At 44.8% G+C, this 20,852-nt stretch overlaps 2 protein-coding genes across 2 annotated transcripts in view; one reads left to right on the top strand and one right to left on the bottom strand.

Annotated features, from left to right (window-relative positions):
- afg2a (AFG2 AAA ATPase homolog A) overlaps window positions 1-1,872 on the bottom strand; it is an 83,185-nt gene extending 81,313 nt beyond the window's left edge. Inside the window, exons 1-2 of the mRNA XM_080008274.1 lie at window positions 1,754-1,872; window positions 593-714 (exon numbers count right to left, since the gene is read on the bottom strand). Coding sequence (XP_079864400.1) covers window positions 593-714; window positions 1,754-1,853 — 222 coding nt within the window. The 5' untranslated portion in view covers window positions 1,854-1,872. The remainder of the gene's footprint in view (window positions 1-592; window positions 715-1,753) is intronic.
- Window positions 1,873-2,330: 458 nt separating this feature from the next.
- nudt6 (nudix (nucleoside diphosphate linked moiety X)-type motif 6) lies at window positions 2,331-20,812 on the top strand. The gene is made up of 5 exons (XM_080008103.1): window positions 2,331-2,657; window positions 7,807-8,010; window positions 13,801-13,856; window positions 19,476-19,530; window positions 20,072-20,812. Exons 1-5 carry the CDS (start codon window positions 2,450-2,452, stop codon window positions 20,449-20,451), a joined length of 903 nt encoding a protein of 300 aa, XP_079864229.1. The 5' UTR covers window positions 2,331-2,449; the 3' UTR covers window positions 20,452-20,812.
- Window positions 20,813-20,852: the final 40 nt, after the last annotated feature.

Below are 20,852 nucleotides of genomic sequence, written 5' to 3'. Positions count from 1 at the left end.
TGTGGCCACCACCTGCAGAACCATTCCTTTATAGGGGTTGTCTTGCTCATTGCCTCTCATTTCCACCTGTTGTCTGTTCCATTTGCACAACAGCAGGTTAAATGGATTCACAATAAGTGTTGCCTCCTAACTGGACAGGTTGATATCCCAATATATATATATATATAACAGCATATATAAAATAATACTATATAACAGTATATATAAAACAATAATATATAATAGTGTATATATAATAATACTATAAAACAGTATATAGAAATTATAATATATAACAGTATATATATAATAACATATGCCACCCCTTGACAGTTGCCATGGGAAATAGATGATCCACGTTATTCACTTTGCCTGTCACTGGTTTAATGTTGTGGTATAAATATGCTAATAAAGTATAATATATAATATCATATATTAAACATAAGTATGGTAATGTTGGTGTAATAAAGTATAATACATAATATCAGTGTAATAAAGTATAAATATTGTAATACCAGTGTAAGAAAGTATAAATATTGTAATACCAGTGAAATAAAGTATAAATATGATAATATCAGTGTCATGAAGTATAACATGAGTATCAGTTTCAAACCTCCTGCTGGGTGCAGCTGCTGAGCAGGACCGCTCCACCGATGGTCAGGTTGGAAACCTTCATGGCTCCCAGACCCAACTGAGCCAGACACGACCTGCTGCTCCTGGGAGTCCGATCCTCTGCTGGGGTCAGATGAGGTGAGGTAAGACAAGGTGAGGTGAGGTGAGGTGAGGTGAGGTGGGGTGAGGTGGGGTATGGTGGGAAAAGGTGGGGTAAGGTAAGGTGAGGTGAGGTGGGGTATGGTGGGGTAAGGTGGGATAAGGTGAGGTGAGGTGGGGTATGGTGGGAAAAGGTGGGGTAAGGTACGGTGAGGTGAGGTGGGGCAAGGTGGGGTAAGGTGAGGTGAGGTGGGGTATGGTGGGAAAAGGTGGGGTAAGGTAAGGTGGGGTATGGTGGGGTAAGGTAAGGTGAGGTGAGGTGGGGTATGGTGGGAAAAGGTGGGGTAAGGTACGGTGAGGTGAGGTGGGGTAAGGTGGGGTAAGGTGAGGTAAAGTGGGGTAAGGTAAGGTAAGGTGAGGTAAGGTGGGGTAAGGTAAGGTAAGGTGAGGTGGGGTAAGGTGAAGTAAGGTGGGGTAAGGTAAGGTAAGGTGAGGTAAGGTGGGGTAAGGTAAGGTAAGGTGAGGTAAGGTGGGGTAAGGTAAGGTAAGGTGAGGTATGGTGGGGTAAGGTGAGGTGAGGTGGGGTAAGGTGGGGTAAGGTAAGGTAAGGTGAGGTAAGGTGGGGTAAGGTAAGGTAAGGTGAGGTAAGGTGGGGTAAGGTAAGGTAAGGTGAGGTATGGTGGGGTAAGGTGAGGTGAGGTGGGGAGAGAAAGCTTGAGACTCGTCGTTCTGTTTCTACTTCCCAGAAGGAGAGAAGGTTCAGTCTCTGGTGAAAGCCCCATCACCAGATGTTTGCTTTGAAATGTAATGGAGGTGAGGGTGAGGTGAACCCTAACACTCACCCTAACAGCAAACTATTCATCGATGCTTCATCTCCATCTCCCCGTACTTGACTCCGCATATGTATTTAATTCTAAATTTTAATGTGCATAAAGAAGCTGCAGTACTACTTTATGAAGTAAAATACTTTTTAGGAGAACTTGAGCATGAAATGTGTACATTTGTAAATGTCCCCGTTGAGGGACTAATAAAGGTTTATCTTATCTTACTACACGGTCTTTACCTTTCTCCATAAAGTCCATGACCAGGAAGCTTCCATCCTGACCAGCAGCGTCACTCTCCCTTTTGGATTGATTGTGTTTTTTGTTTTTCTTTGAAGACATTTCATCAGATTCATTCAACACGTGAAGCAGCAACACATGTAAACACGGCGCGCAGCGAAACACTTCCGGGTATGACTGGAGCCCCGCCCCGTTTACCATAACGCATCCAGTGGTGGGGCGCGTTGAAAACTGAGATTAAATAACCGGTTGTTTATGGCAAAATTATTTTTACAGACATGTAAATTAAAAAATAAATCACGAAATTTGAATTATTTAAATAAAAAGCACTCTTTATAGTTGTATGATTCGAGATTTATTAAAAAACGCTTTTTATTTGTAGAATTCTAGATTCGTGATTTATTTTTTCATTTACGTATTGGTAAAAATAATTTTGAAACTGATTAATATTTGTATTATATTTGTATTTTCTTGTTATATAATCCCCTTAACTGTTCTGTTTGCGCGTTATGTGCTCTGCCTCTAATACAAAAACATCAACAGACATTACGGTAATTACACAACAGCGTGGTGGGGCCGCGGCCTGAGTCTCAATCTAGAAGCAGAGAAAACGATCTGATATCACAAGGCAACAACAACAGTAACAACAACAACAACAACAACAACAACAACAACATAACCGGACAGTAGCTTCCAGTATGAGGGTCTTCACCCGCAGACTGCTGGTTCTCCGCGCCGCTCTCCGGGCGCTGAGCGGCTCCCCAGGTCGGGCCAGGGTGCAGGAGGGCCGGGGAGCCGAGCCGCTGCTGCCCGGGGCCGTGGACCGCTATGGGGCAGTCACCGTGGAGCTGAAGGACATCCCGCTGGAGGACACCAGTGAGGGGGCCTTCAGCAGCTTACTGACAGGTCTGTGGGAGCATTAATACACGTAAATAACAATAATAATAATAATAATAACACAAACAATTGTATATTAATAATAAATATAGCTGCAGGTAGCAATACTCAGGGTCCACTATCACGTAGAACGTACCATCAGTTCGCGCTGACGCTCCTCATTATGTTTAGAACGAGTGACGTAATGAAGCGGTGCGTCCTGGTGACACAGACTCACTAATACAAGGATCCACTTGTTGCGTGTTATGACTTTACCCCAAAAAGGAGAAGGTGTCTGTCTACTTCCTGTCAGGTCATGTCTACTTCCTGTCAGGTCCCTGTCTACTTCCTGTCAGGTCCCCGTCTACTTCCTGTCAGGTCCCCGTCTACTTCCTGTCAGGTCATGTCTACTTCCTGTCAGGTCCCTGTCTACTTCCTGTCAGGTCCCCGTCTACTTCCTGTCAGGTCCCCATCTACTTCCTGTCAGGTCCCCGTCTACTTCCTGTCAGGTCCCCGTCTACTTCCTGTCAGGTCCCCGTCTACTTCCTGTACTCCATAGAGTCCTTCTTAATGGTGTCTCTGTGGAAGGAAATCACTTTGTGTGGAAGTTCCATTCAAACGGATTAAACACTGCATGTCCCTCACAGACATTTCATCAACTTTTTTAACTTTTGGGACTAAAATAAAAGGGACACGATTTGGACCCGTTGCTCTGGAGCTACAAGACAACTCCATGTGTGAGGTCCCAAACAGGGAATTTGTTTTGTTCTGTTTTCCACTCCTACACTTTGTGTTACGACTGGATCCAATGCTGCAAAATAAGAACACGGCACCGGTTCCATGGAACAGAGTGAGTTTATATTTACAGAAAGGGAAAAATAATCAAATATCAAACCAAACGCCCCGCCCACGTCAAGCAGGTAACACACACACACACACACACACACACACACACACACACACACACACACACGCACACTGTGTGTAACCACTGCAGAGTAATGGAGTCTACACTACGTAGTTCACTTATGTGATGTGAATGGATGTTCGTAGCCACAACCTGCACATTTATTATGAATTGGATGATGATGTCACAAAGCGTCTTAATCCACAAACTCTTCTCACTCCACCACCCGACCCAAGTTTTACAACCTTGGCGTGTCGGTCGTGCCCCGACGTTTGGCTTCTTCCTGTCAACTTGAATCTGCTTTTTACTAGTTCCTGATCCGTATGTGTATCAATGTGGATCAAACTTAAACCACAAGACGTCTGAGACGTCTGGTTCTAACGACACCTCAACCATGTTCCTAGCTCCAGCAGTTGTCCTGTTCCGGACACTTTTAGCCCGAAAAGTGCCAAGGAGAATAATAATAATAATAATAAATTAGCTGCAGGCAGCAATACATCGGGTCCAGTTTAATCGTGTTGTGTGCATTTTACAGTTTCCCGGGTTCTATGAAATGCAGCACGCTTTTCCGAATTTGCGAATTTGCAGCATGGGCTCCCCCCGGTCTTACGTTTCCTGGTTTCTCGTCTTGCGAAGCAACCACTGTGCAGTCTACACAGCACAACCTACAGTCTTTAACCCTGCTGTCCTGGCTTTTAATTACCATTGCACGCCTTCTATATTTCCGACCTCTCGCTGGATCTTGAATGCATCACTCAGTCGTACATTTCAGTGGTTTCAACTTGACGAGTTCCAACCAGTTTTTGTGGATTACTTTTTATTGTATTTTTCATTAATCTGGACCACAGATTTAAAATGTATCAGTCTAACAGATCTACTGACATCTACCAGATAAGAAGTTTTATAAATATACACATAAATCCATAGTTTGGTAACGTCTGAACACTACAGAGTGACCGAGTCCACGCCGCACACTGGACACGATCCAACTGGACATTCTCAATCACAATGTGTACATTTATAGTCAATAATATGATGACGTCATGAAGCGTCTTACTGTAAATATCATTTATAGTCAATAATATGATGACATCATAAAGCATCTTACTGTAAATATAATTTATAGTAAATTATACACTACTCACAAAAAGTTCGGGATATTTGGCTTTTGGGTGAAATTTATGGAAAATGTAAAAAGTTGACGCTCCAGTGATATGATATGATGAAAGTAGAGCATTTAAGTAGAAGATACAATGGTGATTTCCTCATCTCAAACAATGTATTGAAACAAAAGCCAACAACAGTGGTGGGTTTACCACAACAACAAATGTCAACGTCTCAATAACTTGTCATGTGACCTTGAGCATCAGTTACAGCTTGACAACCACGTCTCAATCTGTTCACAAGTCGACTTATTGTCTGCTGAGGCCTGGCCCCCCACTCTTCTTGAAGGGGGCCCTCAGGTCATTGAGGTTCTGGGGTACAGAGTTAGGAGCCTCTACACGGCCACTCAGCTCATCCCATAGGTTTTCTATGGGATTCAGGTCTGGAGAAAGTGCAGGCCACTCCATTTGAGGTGCCCCAGTCTCCAGCAGCCGTTCCCTAATGATGCCTCCTCCATGAGCTGGAGCGTTGTCGTCCATGAAGATGAAATGAGGCCTGTGTTGTTCATGCAGGGGCACAATGACTGGATGAATGATGTCATTCAGGTAGTATGGGCTTGTCACTGTACCATTCACAAAGTGTAGGACAGTTCTGTATTGACCAGACACACCTGCCCACACTGTAACACCACCACCACCAAAGGCTCGTCTGGTGACACCAGTGGCTGATGCGTAGCGCTCTCCTTGACGTCTCCATCATTTCTGCTCAACGTGAATCAACTTTCATCAGAGAACAGCACTGAGGCCCCTGGTCCCTCGTCCAGCGTCAACGCTCCCTGGCCCCTGCAAGACCATGATGCCTGTGCCTGGTGGTGTGGTCAGGTGCCCTTGCAGGTGGTCTAGCACGCAGACCACGCTGATGTCAACGGTTTTGAATGGTCTGACGTGACACTTGGTGCCTCTCACCTCCCTTAAATGTGTCTGGAGTTGAGTGGCATCATCATGCGGTTCCTCAGGGCACTGTTCACAATGAAGCGCTCATCAGTGTGGGATGTGGCCAAAGGACGTCCACTTCTATGCCTTTCTGTGACTCTTCCAGTCTCTGTATCTCTGTTGCAACCTGCTGATGACACTCTGTGACACTCTAAGCTCAGTGGCCACTTCCCTCTGACAACATCCTGTTTGAAGCCTTGCAAGGCGAGGTAGAAGAAGAACAGAAGAACAATCTTTATTTGTCACACAGCACACCACACTACAACACACATGCACATGCTTTGGATGGTGCCGGTGAAATGGTTCCTCTGCATTTAACCATCCTGGCTTGTCCTTCCTCCGGGGCCACAGCCAGGAGCAGAGGGCAGCGTACGTGGACGCGCCCGGGGATCTGGTGATGAGTGTCCATCGCTGGTCAGACGATGATGGGTGCATGTTTTTGGGTGGGGGTCCTTACTGACGTGAGGTGGAGGAAACCCCATGCGAGCACGGGGAGAACATGCAAACTCCACACAGAAAGGACCCTTATTTGGGAGATAACCCACCCAGAGCACGGTGCCAACAGCGCCCCAGGCGGGAATCTAACCCAGGACCCAGGTACTGTTGATCAGTTGTTAGGTGTGGTCTTGGTCTCATGATGTCAACATGTGAACAGCATGATGAAGAGGACTGTTTAGATACCAACTCTAATTGAACCAGGACATGTATTGGTGGATTCATGGGTCCAACACTTGTTGTGAATTTTGCCGTTCAGCTCCTTGTTAGAGAACAGCAAGTTGTGCAAAAAGTACTGAAAAATTGAACAGTTGGACATGTGCATTCAAAAGTTTAGAGAAGGTCAAATGAAGTTCACCTGGAAAGGTTATAGTGCATTTTAGCCTCATCCTGAAATTACCCCCGAAAGCTTCATCCTAACTTTTTGTGAGTAGTGTATATGTACATGCGATATTTCAGTTTTTTATTTTTAATACATTTGCAAAAAAAAAAAACTTTCGCTTTGTGATTATGGGGTATTGTGTGTAGATTGATGAGAAAAAAAAGGAATTTAATCCATTTTGGAATAAGGCTGTAACAACACAAAATGTGGGGAATTTGAAGAGGTGTGAATACTTTCCGGATGCACTGTATGTACAGTGAAGTGTCTTTGCAACGCACCCGGAGATGACGCACAATTGTTACTAAACTGAACATAATAGCTAACCTAATTCTACCTAGCAACCAACTATAACTAACTGATTCTTAGAATGTAATGCAGTTAGTGAATAGAATAATATAAATTAAAAAAGATAATCAAAAAAAAAATAAATAAAAATAATACTAGGTTTGGGCAGATTTATGATTAAATCGTCTATTGACTCCATTGATCACGATCGGCATTGAAGACCGATGTTTTAATGTTTTTTATCCGCCAGGAAAAATCAGGGCATTGAAAGGGTGTAAGAGCAGTTTAGCGTGTTCTGATACTGGAGCGGAGAGGGGAGAGGGGGTGGAGGCTCTCCCCCTCTCCTCTCAGAGCTGTCCAGTAACCACTGGTGATGGGGTCTCACTTTCCCTCTACAGTCCCGTACAGAGACTTTGAGGGGCAAGTGCTAAAAAGAAAAGGAAAGGCACACGGGCCCCCAGCTCTGGTTCTTGGCATTTTGCCGCAGCAGACAGACGATCAGTCCTCTACCTCAATGCCCGTTCACGCTTAAAAAAAAAATGCACCTTATAAAAAGGGAACCGCTTAATATTACATCTTAGAGAAAGATGTCGATTTACTTACTACTTACTTTTATTTCCTTAGTTTCCCTCTTGTATGGAAAATGAAAAACGTAACCCTACCTCAGAGAATTTTAGTCTCTCCCCCCCCCCCCCTCTCTTCCAGACAGCGCTGTGCCTGCTCCCAATCCTGTCTTTTTATTTTACATCTGTTTATTTGTTTGTTTCCTGCGTCCTGGATAGATAGATGTATTATCTATACATCTATCTATCTGTCTGTGTGTCTATCTATCTATCTATCTATCTATCTATAGATGGATGGATGTATAGATAGATAGATAGATAGATAGATAGATAGATAGATAGATAGATAGATAGATAGATACAGCTCGTTCCCCTTCTTCACCTCCGCTCCCCAAGCTCAGTGGGTGGAGACATGATGGATGGGTTCATGTCTTCCTCCTCCATCCTGCAGACTGTGTGTCGGGCTGGAAGCTGGAGGGTCGCGTCGCCGTCTGGCTCCACGTTCCTCTCGCCCTGAGTCGCTTTGCCGCCGCCGCCTCCACGCTGGGCTTCCGCTACCACCACGCCCGGGAGGACACGGCCACGCTGGTGCTGTGGCTGGCTGACGCCCCCTGCAGGCTGCCTGGGTACGCCACCCACCAGGTCGGAGTGGCAGGTAGGGACGGAGCCGCCGCCATGTTGGAAACACAATGACCACGTGAGACAGAAAGAGACAGACATGACGTTAGATTTTCATACAAATTATGACAAGATATCCAAAAAAAAAAATACCCAGAGGTGAATTAAAAAGGGCGGCTGCATGATTTAATTGGAGGAATTCTGTGATTTTACCTGATTTCTGTCATGGTCGCGCTGCCAAGAACAACTCCATCTGGAAAAAATGTGGCCAGGAAAACATGGCTCAATTTTGGCAACCTGATCCCATTTACTGCACGAAGGGATCATGTTTATTTTTAAATATGCTCCAATACAAAGGTGTGAGTGACCCTTTAATGGCTTTTAGATAACAATGACTTTTTAAATGAATGAAACAGACACATCATTCTAAATCACAACCCTCAGCTCCATGGTTTGCACCTGGGACCAAACAGCTGGATTCACTCTCCTGTGACAAGCGTTTATGTCCTGGACATGCAGGTACAGAGTGAGTCCACCAGGGGGCGGACTGGGGCCCATGTGGATCTGGAGCAAGTCACAACATGTCCAGAGCATCACCCTGATCTGGACCAGTCTCTGTTCCCTGTAATTACCAGGAAATATCTAAACCTTCTGGCATTTCAGTTTAGGAGCCAAGAAACAGGACTTTTCTTATCTTGGTTTCTAATAAAACTCTATTAACAGGGTGTGTGTGTGTGTGTGTGTGTGTGTGTGTGTGTGTGTGTGTGTGTGTGTATGTAAATATATTTACTCTATGTATTTTTTCATTTTGTTATTATGGTTCTTCCTTCACCAAGCAATTCAATAGCAGTGATACCCCAGTCCTTATCCCTTTAACTTTTTTTTTTAAATTGTTTTTCCAATATGAGGTTTGGGGACCCTCAGGGGACCCGCAGACACATTTGAATGTCATAATGTGTAGTAAAAATAATAATAATAACAATAACAGTTGAATCACTTTTCCCTTTACACCCATAAGAAGTGAGCAGGGTCAGTTATAAATAGAATATCATGTTATTAACATGTAAATCAGAAACATCCAGGACGTACAGACCAAGCAGCGACTGTTATAAGTCGCTGCTTCAAGTTGCAGTTCAGCTCACGCCCACTTGGCTCCACAGACCTGAGTGGGTGGAAGTGAATGGAAAAAGAAGAAACTTCTCCCTAAAAATACAAAGTCAATAAAGACTTTGAGTGAAAGTTGGTCAAACTCCACAGTTTACTCAGCACACCTGGCTACGCTGCTTTAGCTTATTCACCGTGGCGGACCCTGCCACCAACACTGGAAACAGCATAGAGGAGCAGAACACAAACACATTGAACGGCTGTTCCTGATGAACTTCCAGGTTCATAAAATGTCAAATGTGGGATTTTTGAAACAAAAGGATCTGAAGGATGTTGGACCCTTCCAGGATCATCACTCAACTCAACCATTCTTGGTTCTTCTCACCGTCATTAAGACTAAATCTGTTTCTCACTGGATGCGAAGGTGACGACACCAGAATGTGCTCAGCCCCTGCATCACCCTCAATCATTACCCACAAGCCCCTGCTCTTCTGTGGGTCCCTCTCCCTCCTCACGGGACTCAGCGAGCTGCCATGACGTCACTTTCCACCCGGACGTCCAAGATGGAGCCTTGTCAGGAGGAAGCGGAGCCGAAGAGAGAAGGAGAAGAGGAAGAGGAGGAAGGAGGAGAAGGGGAAGAGGAGGAAGGAGGAGAAGAGGAAGAGGAGGAAGGAGGAGGAAGGAGGAGAAGAGGAAGTGGAGGAGGAGGAAGAAGGAGGAGAAGAGGAGGAAGGAGGAGAAGAAGTGGAGGAGGAGGAAGGAGGAGAAGAGGAAGGAGGAGAAGAGGAAGTGGAGGAGGAGGAGAAGAGGAAGTGGAGGAGGAGGAGGAAGGAGGAGAAGAGGAAGTGGAGGAGGAGGAAGGAGGAGAAGAGGAAGAGGAGGAAGGAGGAGAAGAGGAAGTGGAGGAAGGAGGAGAAGGGGAAGAGGAGGAAGGAGGAGAAGAGGAAGTGGAGGAGGAGGAGAAGAGGAAGTGGAGGAGGAGGAGGAAGGAGGAGAAGAGGAAGTGGAGGAGGAGGAAGGAGGAGAAGAGGAAGAGGAGGAAGGAGGAGAAGAGGAAGTGGAGGAAGGAGGAGAAGAGGAAGTGGAGGAGGAGGAGAAGAGGAAGTGGAGGAGGAGGAGGAAGGAGGAGAAGAGGAGGAAGGAGGAGAAGAGGAAGTGGAGGAGGAGGAAGGAGGAGAAGAGGAAGTGGAGGAGGAGGAAGGAGGAGAAGAGGAAGAGGAGGAAGGAGGAGAAGAGGAAGTGGAGGAGGAGGAAGGAGGAGAAGAGGAGGAGGAAGGAGGAGAAGAGGAAGTGGAGGAGGAGGAGAAGAGGAAGGGGAGGAGGAAGGAGGAAGGAGGAGAAGAGGAGGAAGGAGGAGAAGAGGAAGTGGAGGAGGAGGAAGGAGGAGAAGAGGAGGAGGAAGGAGGAGAAGAGGAAGTGGAGGAGGAGGAGAAGAGGAAGGGGAGGAGGAGGAGGAAGGAGGAGAAGAGGAGGAAGGAGGAGAAGAGGAAGTGGAGGAGGAGGAAGGAGGAGAAGAGGAGGAGGAAGGAGGAGAGGAGGAAGTGGAGGAGGAGGTCAAAGGTCGTCTCACCCCTGAAAGCCGACAAGTGGAACCATCAGTCAGAAACCAGTCAGTGGACTGAGATGCTTAAAGTGGAGAAGCTGTTGTGTTTTGTCACTCGTTTTGTTTTGTCACTCGTTTTGTTTTGTCAGTTGTTTTGTTTTGTCACACGTTTTGTTTTGTCAGTTGTTTTGTCAGTCGTTTTGTTTTGTAAGTCGTTTTGCTTTGTCACTCATTTTGTTTTGTCAGTTGTCTTGTTTTGTAACTCATTTTGTTTTGTCAGTTGTTTTGTCAGTCATTTTGTTTTGTAAGTCGTTTTGCTTTGTCACTCATTTTGTTTTGTCAGTTGTCTTGTTTTGTAACTCATTTTGTTTTGTCAGTTGTTTTGTCAGTCATTTTGCTTTGTCAGCCGTTTTGTCAGTCGTTTTGTTTTGTCAGTTGTTTTGTTTTGTCACTCATTTTGTTTTGTCACTCGTTTTGTTTTCTCAGTGGTTTTGTCAGTTGTTTTGTTTTGTCACTCGTTTTGTTTTGTCAGTTGTTTTGTCAGTTGTTTTGTTTCGTCAGTTGTTTTGTTTTGTCAGTTGTTTTGTCAGTTGTTTTGTTTTGTCAGTTGTTTTGTCAGTCGTTTTGCTTTGTCACTCGTTTTGTCAGTTGTTTTGTTTTGTCAGTTGTTTTGGTTTGTAACTCATTTTGTTTTGTCAGTCATTTTGCTTTGTCACTCGTTTTGTTTTCTCAGTGGTTTTGTCAGTTGTTATGTTTTGTCACTCATTTTGTTTTGTCAGTCGTTTTGTCAGTCATTTTGCTTTGTCAGCCGTTTTGTCAGTCGTTTTGTTTTGTCAGTTGTTTTGTTTTGTCACTCATTTTGTTTTGTCAGTCATTTTGTTTTGTCACTCGTTTTGTTTTCTCAGTGGTTTTGTCAGTTGTTTTGTTTTGTCACTCGTTTTGTTTTGTCAGTTGTTTTGTTTCGTCAGTTGTTTTGTTTTGTCAGTGGTTTTGTCAGTTGTTTTGTTTTGTCACTCGTTTTGTCAGTCGTTTTGCTTTGTCACTCATTTTGTCAGTTGTTTTGTTTTGTCACTAATTTTGTTTTGTCAGTCGTTTTGTCAGTCATTTTGTTTTGTCACTCGTTTTGTTTTCTCAGTGGTTTTGTCAGTCGTTTTGTTTTGTCAGTCGTTTTGTCAGTTGTTTTGTTTTGTCAGTCGTTTTGTTTTGTCAGTCGTTTTGTCAGTCATTTTGTTTTGTCACTCGTTTTGTTTTCTCAGTGGTTTTGTCAGTCGTTTTGTTTTGTCAGTCGTTTTGTCAGTTGTTTTGTTTTGTCAGTCGTTTTGTTTTGTCAGTTGTTTTTGTCTGTCGTTTTGTTCTGTCAGTCGTTTTGCTTTGTCACTCATTTTGTTTTGTCAGTTGTCTTGTTTTGTAACTCATTTTGTTTTGTCAGTTGTTTTGTCACTCGTTTTGTCAGTTGTCTTGTTTTGTAACTCATTTTGTTTTGTTACTTGTTTTGTCAGTTGTTTTGTTTTGTCAGTCGTTTTGTCACTCATTTTGTTTTGTCACTCATTTTGTTTTGTCACTCGTTTTGTTTTCTCAGTGGTTTTGTAACTCGTTTTGTTTTGTCAGTCGTTTTGTTTTGTCAGTCGTTTTGTCAGTTGTTTTGTTTTGTCAGTCGTTTTGTTTTGTCAGTTGTTTTGTCAGTCGTTTTGTTTTGTCAGTTGTTTTGTTTTGTCACTCATTTTGTTTTGTCACTCATTTTGTTTTGTCACTCGTTTTGTTTTCTCAGTGGTTTTGTCAGTCGTTTTGTTTTGTCAGTCGTTTTGTTTTGTCAGTCGTTTTGTTTTGTCAGTCGTTTTGTCAGTTGTTTTGTTTTGTCAGTCGTTTTGTTTTGTCAGTTGTTTTGTCAGTCGTTTTGTTTTGTCAGTCGTTTTGCTTTGTCACTCATTTTGTTTTGTCAGTTGTCTTGTTTTGTAACTCATTTTGTTTTGTCAGTTGTTTTGTAACTCATTTTGCTTTGTCAGCCGTTTTGTCAGTCGTTTTGTTTTGTCAGTTGTTTTGTTTTGTCACTCATCTTGTTTTGTCACTCATTTTGCTTTGTCAGCCGTTTTGTCAGTCGTTTTGTTTTGTCAGTTGTTTTGTTTTGTCACTCATTTTGTTTTGTCACTCATTTTGTTTTGTCACTCGTTTTGTTTTCTCAGTGGTTTTGTCAGTTGTTTTGTTTTGTCACTCATTTTGTTTTGTCAGTCGTTTTGTCAGTCATTTTGTTTTGTCACTCGTTTTGTTTTCTCAGTGGTTTTGTCAGTTGTTTTGTTTTGTCACTCATTTTGTTTTGTCAGTCGTTTTGTCAGTCATTTTGTTTTGTCACTCGTTTTGTTTTCTCAGTGGTTTTGTCAGTTGTTTTGTTTTGTCACTCGTTTTGTTTTCTCAGTGGTTTTGTCAGTTGTTTTGTTTTGTCACTCGTTTTGTCAGTCGTTTTGTTTGTCAGTCGTTTGTTTTGTCAGTCGTTTTGTCAGTCATTTTGTTTTGTCACTCATTTTGTTTTCTCAGTGGTTTTGTCAGTTGTTTTGTTTTGTCATTCGTTTTGTTTTCTCAGTGGTTTTGTCAGTTGTTTTGTTTTGTCACTCGTTTTGTCAGTCGTTTTGTTTTGTCAATTGTTTTGTTTTGTAAGTCGTTTTGTTCTGTCAGTTGTTTTGTCAGTCATTTTGTTTTGTCAGTTGTTTTGTCAGTCGTAACGTCTCAATGAGGAATCATATGATAAATATATTTGTATTTGTGTGAATGGAACACGCTCTCTCTGCCTCGTTCCTCCAAATAAAAGAAGTAAAAACAGTGTGGTGGAGGGGCGGGGCATGCAGGGGCGGGGCATGCAGGGGCGGGGCATGCAGGGGCGGGGCATGCAGGGGCGGGGCAGGATTTGGAGACTCCTTAAGATTATTATTATTTATTTGATTTTAACCTGTGTTGTCAGCTTGCTGGACATACAACACAGAGTATTTGTGGACCAGTAGATTACTAGACCTCAGACCACTAGACCAGTGGACCAGTAGATCAGTGGACCACTAGACCAGTAGACCAGTGGACCATTAGACCTCAGACCACTAGACCAGTGGACCAGTAGATCAATGGACCACTAGACCAGTAGACCAGTGGATCAGTAGATCTTCTTGCTGCTAAACTGTTGAAACTGTTTTTGTTCAGGGGCCGTCGTGGACGAATCCAACGGGAAAGTTGTGGTCGTTCAGGACAGAAACAAGGTGAGTTTGACCCTTTTTGGGGTTAAATACTAAAAGTTCTACTTTACTGTAAAATTACTCATAAGTCTCATCAATCTGCTCAGAAAGGGTTCTGATTTTAGGTTCTTCTAATTATATGGGTTCGGCCTGTAACCCTATTGTTTTTTTTAACCTGTGCTGTCAGCTTGCTGCACATACAACACAGAGTATTTGTTCCATTACATGTAGGACAGAGTGAGTTGCAAGTGGAGTTGAACTTGTCAACCTGCAATGAAACTCTTTATTCATCTTTAATCAGCAACAACTGCTGCAGTAATTCTGTCCTGTGACGAGCTGTGGGACGAGCAGAGCACACAACCACCAGCAACCCCCTCTTTGGAGAACCATCTTACCATGTTTGTGTCTATAAACAACTAATCATCATTACTACTCCAAGAGGGAGAGTCACCAGGGGTGAGACAATTAAACATAGAAACAAACAACATTTACACAAAAACATAAACATTGGACAACGACATGTTTTAAAAAACAGTGAATCAGCTCCAGGAAAACTGGAACTACTACTGGTCACGTGGCCTCTTCCTGTCATAGTTATGGCTGCAAAAGAGGGAGGAAAGGAGAGGGTTGCAACCAGGAGGCTGCTGGGTGTGTTCAGAGCAGGTGTGTGTGTGTGTACATGACTTGTACCGCTTGGTTCTGGTGTAGAAGGTTGGTATTATATGTTGTGGCGCCTCCAAGCAGAGGAAAGGGGCCCGAGTGCCGCAGCCACGTAGACACCCTAGGATCGGTTTGCGAGTGTATGTGTTCTAAGCTAAGATGAGCGGATTCAAATTTCAGGACATCCGAGAAGCACGCTGGGGCATGTAACCCTATTGTTATTTCTGGGATTTTTATTGATATTCTGCTTGGCATTTTTGGGGCTAAAAGTGTCCGGAACAGGACAACCGTGGAACCCACAGACATGGTTGAGGTATGGTCAGAACTGGGACATTGATGCACATTTGGAGCAGGTCCAACGTCCATTCGCACCGTGCAACCTGCGTAGTGTATCGCCTTACCTGCCTGTCGTTCCTGTCCCTAAGATGGCCTCTCCTGCCTGCCCGAATGACTACCGTCTGTTAGCCCTCACCTCGGTGGTCATGAAGTGTTTCGAGAGGCTGATTAAGGATTATATCTGCGCCTCCCTCCCCCGCACCTTGGACTCGCTGTAGTTCGCGTACCAGCAGAACAGATCCATGGACGACGTGGTTTCCCAGGTACTGCACACCAAGCTCACACACCTGGATGGCTGGAAGGGGGCCTATGCAAGATTGCTGTTCATCGATTATAGTTGAGCTTTCAATACCATAGTCCCCACCAGACTGGCTCTCAAGCTGCAGGGGATCGGACTGACCTCTCCACTGTGTGCTTGGATCCTGGACTTCCTCTCAGCCAGGCCCCAGGTGGTTATGGTGGGGAGGCACATGTCCAGCTCCCTCACCCTGAACACAGGTTCCCCCCAGGGCTGCGTCCTCAGCCCCCTACTGTACTCCCTGTACACACATGACTGTGTGGGCAGGTCCAGCTCCAACACCATCATCAAGTTTGCAGACGACACCGTTGTTGTGGGCCTGATCACCGACGGCGATGAGAAGGTTTACCGCGAGGAGGTGATAGACCTGTCACTGTGGTGCCAGGACAACAGCCTCCAGCTGAACGTCAGTAAAACTAAGGAGCTGATTGTGGACTTAAGGCGAGGATCACAACCGAGGACGCACGCGCCCTTGGTGGTTAATAGGACTTCTGTCGACAGGGCGAGCAGCTTCAAGTACCTGGGAGTCCACATCACTGAGGACTTAACATGGACTTTACAAACAGACACTCTTGTGAGAAAGGTGACGCAGCGTCTTTACCACTTCAGGCAGCTGAGGAAATTCGGGGTCTCTGTGAGGATCCTCATGTTCTTCTACTGTGGAGCAGTGGAGAGCATCCTGACAGGCAACATCACTGCCTGGTTTGGGAACTGTACTGCCCAGGACAGGCGGGCCCTGCAGAGGGTGGTGCGTTCAGCTGAACGTACCACTGGAACTTCCCTCCCCTCCCTGCAGGACCAGGAGGTGTAGTAGCAGAGCTGCTCAGGGTCATGAAGGATCCTCAACACCCCAACAACGGACTGTTCCAGCTGCTGCGTCAGGCAAGAGCCTCCACAGCCACACAACGAGAACAGAGACTGAGATCAAGACATAAGGACTGTCAATGCTGACCTCACCAGGGGTCCTCACTGAGACACTCACATAGGCTCCACTACCTTACTGTACTGTATGTAGCGTACTGTACTGCATACTGTATCACTGTTCTAGGTTACTGCATACTGCACTGAATTTCTGTTGTTTGGTGTTACTGTATTGCTGTGTCGTACTGTTGTATACTGTACTGTATATCTCCACACACACTACCTCACTTTATTCACATGCCACTTTAATGCACATATCTGTATATCCATAATAGCCTATCCCTTATACATAAGTCTATTCCCTTATTTCTATTTTGTACCCCCTCTCTGCATTACCTTTGAGTTCTTATTTTATTTTATTCTATATTATTCGACTTACTGACTGCATTGCGTTTTAGGAATCAGTTAGTCAAGTAGAATTTTTTTGGTAGCTATTGTGTTCAGTCCAGAACATATTGTGTGTAATCAACGCATTGACACTCACTGCATATATGTATGAAAGTATGTATATGTATGTGACGAATAAACCTCTTGAATCTTGAATCTTGATCATAGTCCACAGAGACTCCTGCCTGATTTAATCTGTTATCCTGTCCATCACCACTGCAAACAAGAAAGGGCTCAGAGCTGATCCTTGATGCAATCCCACCTCCACTTTGATGCCTTGGTCACGCCTACTGCACACCTTACTACTGACTGACTGCCCTCATACATATCCTGTACCACTCTAACGTACTTCTCTGCCGCCCCCGACTTCCTCGTGCAGTACCACACTTCCTCTCTCGGCAGCCTATCATACGCTTTCTCTAAATCCACAAAGACGCAGTCAACTCCCTCTGGCCTTCCCTGTACTTTTCCATCAGTGTTCTTAAAGCAAACATGTCATCTGTAGTACGAAACCATACTGCTGCTCGCTGATCCCCACCTCTCCTCTTAGCCGAGCCTCCACTAGCCTTTACCATAGCTTCATGCTGTGGCTGATCAGCTTTATTCCCCTGTAGTTACTACAGCTCTGTACGTCTCCCTTATTCTTGAAGATGGTACCAGTACACTTCTTCTCCACTCCTCCGCATCCTCTCCCTTTCCAGAATGGTGTTAAACAGTCTCATTAGGAACGTCACCGCCATCTCACCTAAACATTTCCATGCTTCCCCAGGTTTGTCATCTGGGCCAACTGCCTTTCCACTCTTCATCTTCTTTAATGCTGTTCTCACCTCATTCTTGCTGATTTGCTGCACTTCTTGATCCACTATCCCCACATCATCCACTCTTCTCTCCCTCTCATTTTCTTCATTCATCAACTCCTCAAAGTACTCCTTCCACCTTCTCAACACACTCTCCTCACTAGTCAGCACATTTCCATCATTATCCTTCATCACCCTTAACCTGCTGTACATCCTTCCCAGCTTGGTCCCCTTGTCTTGCCAATCGGTACAAGTCCTTTTCTCCTTCCTTACTGTCCAACCTCTCATACAACTCGTCGTACGCCTTTTCCTTTTCCTGTGCAACTTCTCTTTTCGCCTTGTGCCTCATCAGCTTGTACTCCTGTCTACTTTCTTCATCTCTATCCCATTTCTTCTTCGCCAACCTCTTCTGCGCTATGCTCTCCTGTACTTCCTCATTCCACCACCAAGAGTCCTTATCTTCCTTCCTCTTCCCGCATGATACACTGAGTACCTTCTTGGCCGTCTCCCTCACCACTTCTGCAGTTGTTTCCCAGTCATCTGGTAAGCGTTCATTTCCACCTATTGCCTGCCTTACCTCTTCCCTAAAGTGCCTGCAACACTCCTCCTTTTTAAACTTCCTCCATTTTATCTTTGGCTCCTTTCACGCTCTTCCTCTTCTTGGCCTCCAGAATCATCCTACAGACCACCATCCGATGCTGCCTAGCTAAACACTCCCCTACCACCACTTTGCAGTCACTAATCTCTTTCAGGTTGCACCTCCTGCATAAGATGTAGTCCACCTGTGTGCACCTTCCTCCACTCTTGTGTGTCACCCTGTGTTCCTCCCTCTACTTGAAATACAGATTCACAACAGCCAATTCCATCCTGTTGGTGAAATCCACCACCATCCGTCCTTCAACATCCCTCTCCTTGACACAATACCTACCAGTCACCTACGTCTCTGGTCCCTTGGCCAACATGCCCATTGAGATCTGCTCCAACCACCACTCTCTCTCCCTTGGGGACGCTCTCCACCACTACATCCAACTCACTAAAGAATTATTCCTTCTCTTCCATCTCACACCCAACTTGGGGAGCGTATGCACTGACCACATTCATTATCACCCCATCAATGTCCAGCTTCATGCTCATCACTCTGTCCCACACTCTGGTCACCTCAGAAAATCTTGACATATTCTTCCTTCAAGACCATCCCTACCCCGTTTCTCCTGCCATCCACTCCATGGTAGAATAGTTTGTACCTGGCTGTGATACTCCTGGCCTTACTCCCCTTCCACCTGGTCTCTTGTACATATTGTACATCTACCTTCCTTCTCTCCATCATGTCAGCCAGCTCTCTCTCTTTACCCTTCATAGTGCCAACGTTCAAAGTTCCTACTCTCAACTCCACTCTCCTTCCCTTCTTCCTCTCCTGCTGTCTCCGGACACGCCTTCCCCCTCTATTTCTACTTCTTCTTCGGCCGACAGTATCACAATTTCCACTGGCACCCTGTTGGCTAATGGCACCAGTGGCGGTGGTTGTTAACCCGGGGCCTCGACCGGTCCGGTATGGAAATCAGATTTGTTGTCTGCATGTTTGATGTGCTTGGTTTTTACGCCGGACGTCCTTCCTGACGCCACCCTCTCTATTCATCCGGGCTTGGGACCGGCACTGATGATGCACTGGCCTGTGCAACCCCTTTGGCTAGGTTAGGGCGAGCTACACAGTATTAGTGTTTATAATTGTTGTGGCTGACCTGTGTAAGTCAGTAATGTTCATTGAACACAGTTTGCACAAAAAAACCTTTATTTCTTATACTTCATCCCAGTACAAGGAACACACTTTAAAAACAAGTTTTGAAAATTGGTAGTTTTAATATAATGTATGAAAATATAGGTCTAAGTGTATCCAGCAAACAGAAAAATCGAATTCTATTCACTAGTGAGCTATAAAATATATGTACAGTACTGGCATCATAATTTAACAAGCAGCAAAATGTCATTAAATATGAAATAAAAGTGAAAAGTCACCAAACTTAGACACTAAATCTAAACTGAAGCAACTCTCCACACAATCAAAAATAAACAATTTCACAAAAGTTAGAATGTTCCTCTCAGTGATTATTGTTAATAGATGAATATAAAGTTATTATATTTGAAATACATCTTCACCCCACTGCCAGAGTTACTGTCCTTTTCATTTCCATTTAATGACTAAACTTCTGATGGATTTATGGTTTAATTCTTTTTTTGTTCTTTCAGACGCTGAACACCTGGAAGTTTCCTGGAGGACTTTCTGATCAGGGAGAAAATATCGGTGAGTTTTAAAACTTAAAACATCTGAACTTTTATTACAATCATTTGAAAATAAAACCAAGCGCAGGAGAGAAGCAAGAAAACTAAAACTGAATAGAACTACTGCTCTGTTTCTACTAATTCACTTGTTGAACATTTAAAAGCAGCTTCTGAAATCATAAAACATGATTCAACATTAAAAGCAGCATCAGATGTGAGTCTTATACTCCATATATATATATATATCTTTTTTATTTTTTATAAATTCCCTTTTTCCTTCACAAAGAGCAGAAATTAGCGATGGAAGAATCGCAAACGAGTAGTTGGCTGCAAACAAAACTGTTAAAGGAATCTGGAATCTAGAACCTGAAATCTGGAGTCACTTCGGGAAAGAGTCGTTTGTTTCATTGACGACTTGGTAACTGGATCTGGATTCACCAGACAGACTCTTCTTGCCGTTCATCGTTCGGGATGTGGAACCTTCCGTCAGGAGAGGAGCTCCATCCCTCCTCCTCCTCCTCCTCCTCCTCCCTAACCTCCCTGTGCTTGTGTGCGTCCCGCAGGCTGCACGGCGGTGCGGGAGGTGCTGGAGGAGACGGGCGTCCGCTCGGAGTTCCAGTCGCTGCTCAGCGTGCGGCAGCAGCACGACCACCCCGGAGCGTTCGGGATGTCCGACCTGTACGTCATCTGCAGGCTCCGCCCCCTCAGCCGCCGCATCCGCTTCTGCCGGGAGGAGTGCGTGCGCTGCGAGTGGGTGGAGCTGGCGGCACTGGCCGGCCCCGCCCACTCCAACCAGACCACGCCCATCACCGCCCGCGTGGCCCGGCTGCTTCTGCACGGCCTGGAGCACGGGTTCCACACCATCGACCTCAGCATGGAGGAGATCCCCGCCGTGCATTCTGGGAGGTTCTACCAGCTGTACCACCGAGCGCTAACTAGCTAGCCACACAGGGAGGAGCTAAAACCTGAAGTGGATTTATTACTGGACCGATTTAAAAGCTGCTGGAATTGGGGCTGGGCGATACGGACGACATCTAGTCTCATATCACAACCATATAGGACCAGAATATCATCTTGGTCATCATCTGGATTTCATAACTTTACTGCAATGCTCCTTAAATACACTAATCTATGTTACGATAAACAAAATCCCAAGCTAGATCTACGTCATATCACGATGGTCGATATTATATCGCTGTATCGCCCAACCCCAGTTGGAATGACTTTATGAAGGAACATTCACTGTCTGGTGAGATCGGCCATTTTGGGAAACTGAATAAAATAAAACTTTGATGTCTACCATGGATGAAGTAGCCCATTGATTCCAGCGGTGAAAGCTCCGGG

The sequence above is a fragment of the Zeus faber genome (genome assembly GCF_960531495.2).
Source record: "Zeus faber genome assembly, chromosome: 10".
NCBI classification, from domain to species: domain Eukaryota; kingdom Metazoa; phylum Chordata; class Actinopteri; order Zeiformes; family Zeidae; genus Zeus; species Zeus faber.
The sequence above is the reverse complement of the archived record's forward strand: the minus strand, read 5'-3'. Positions and strand labels throughout refer to the sequence as shown.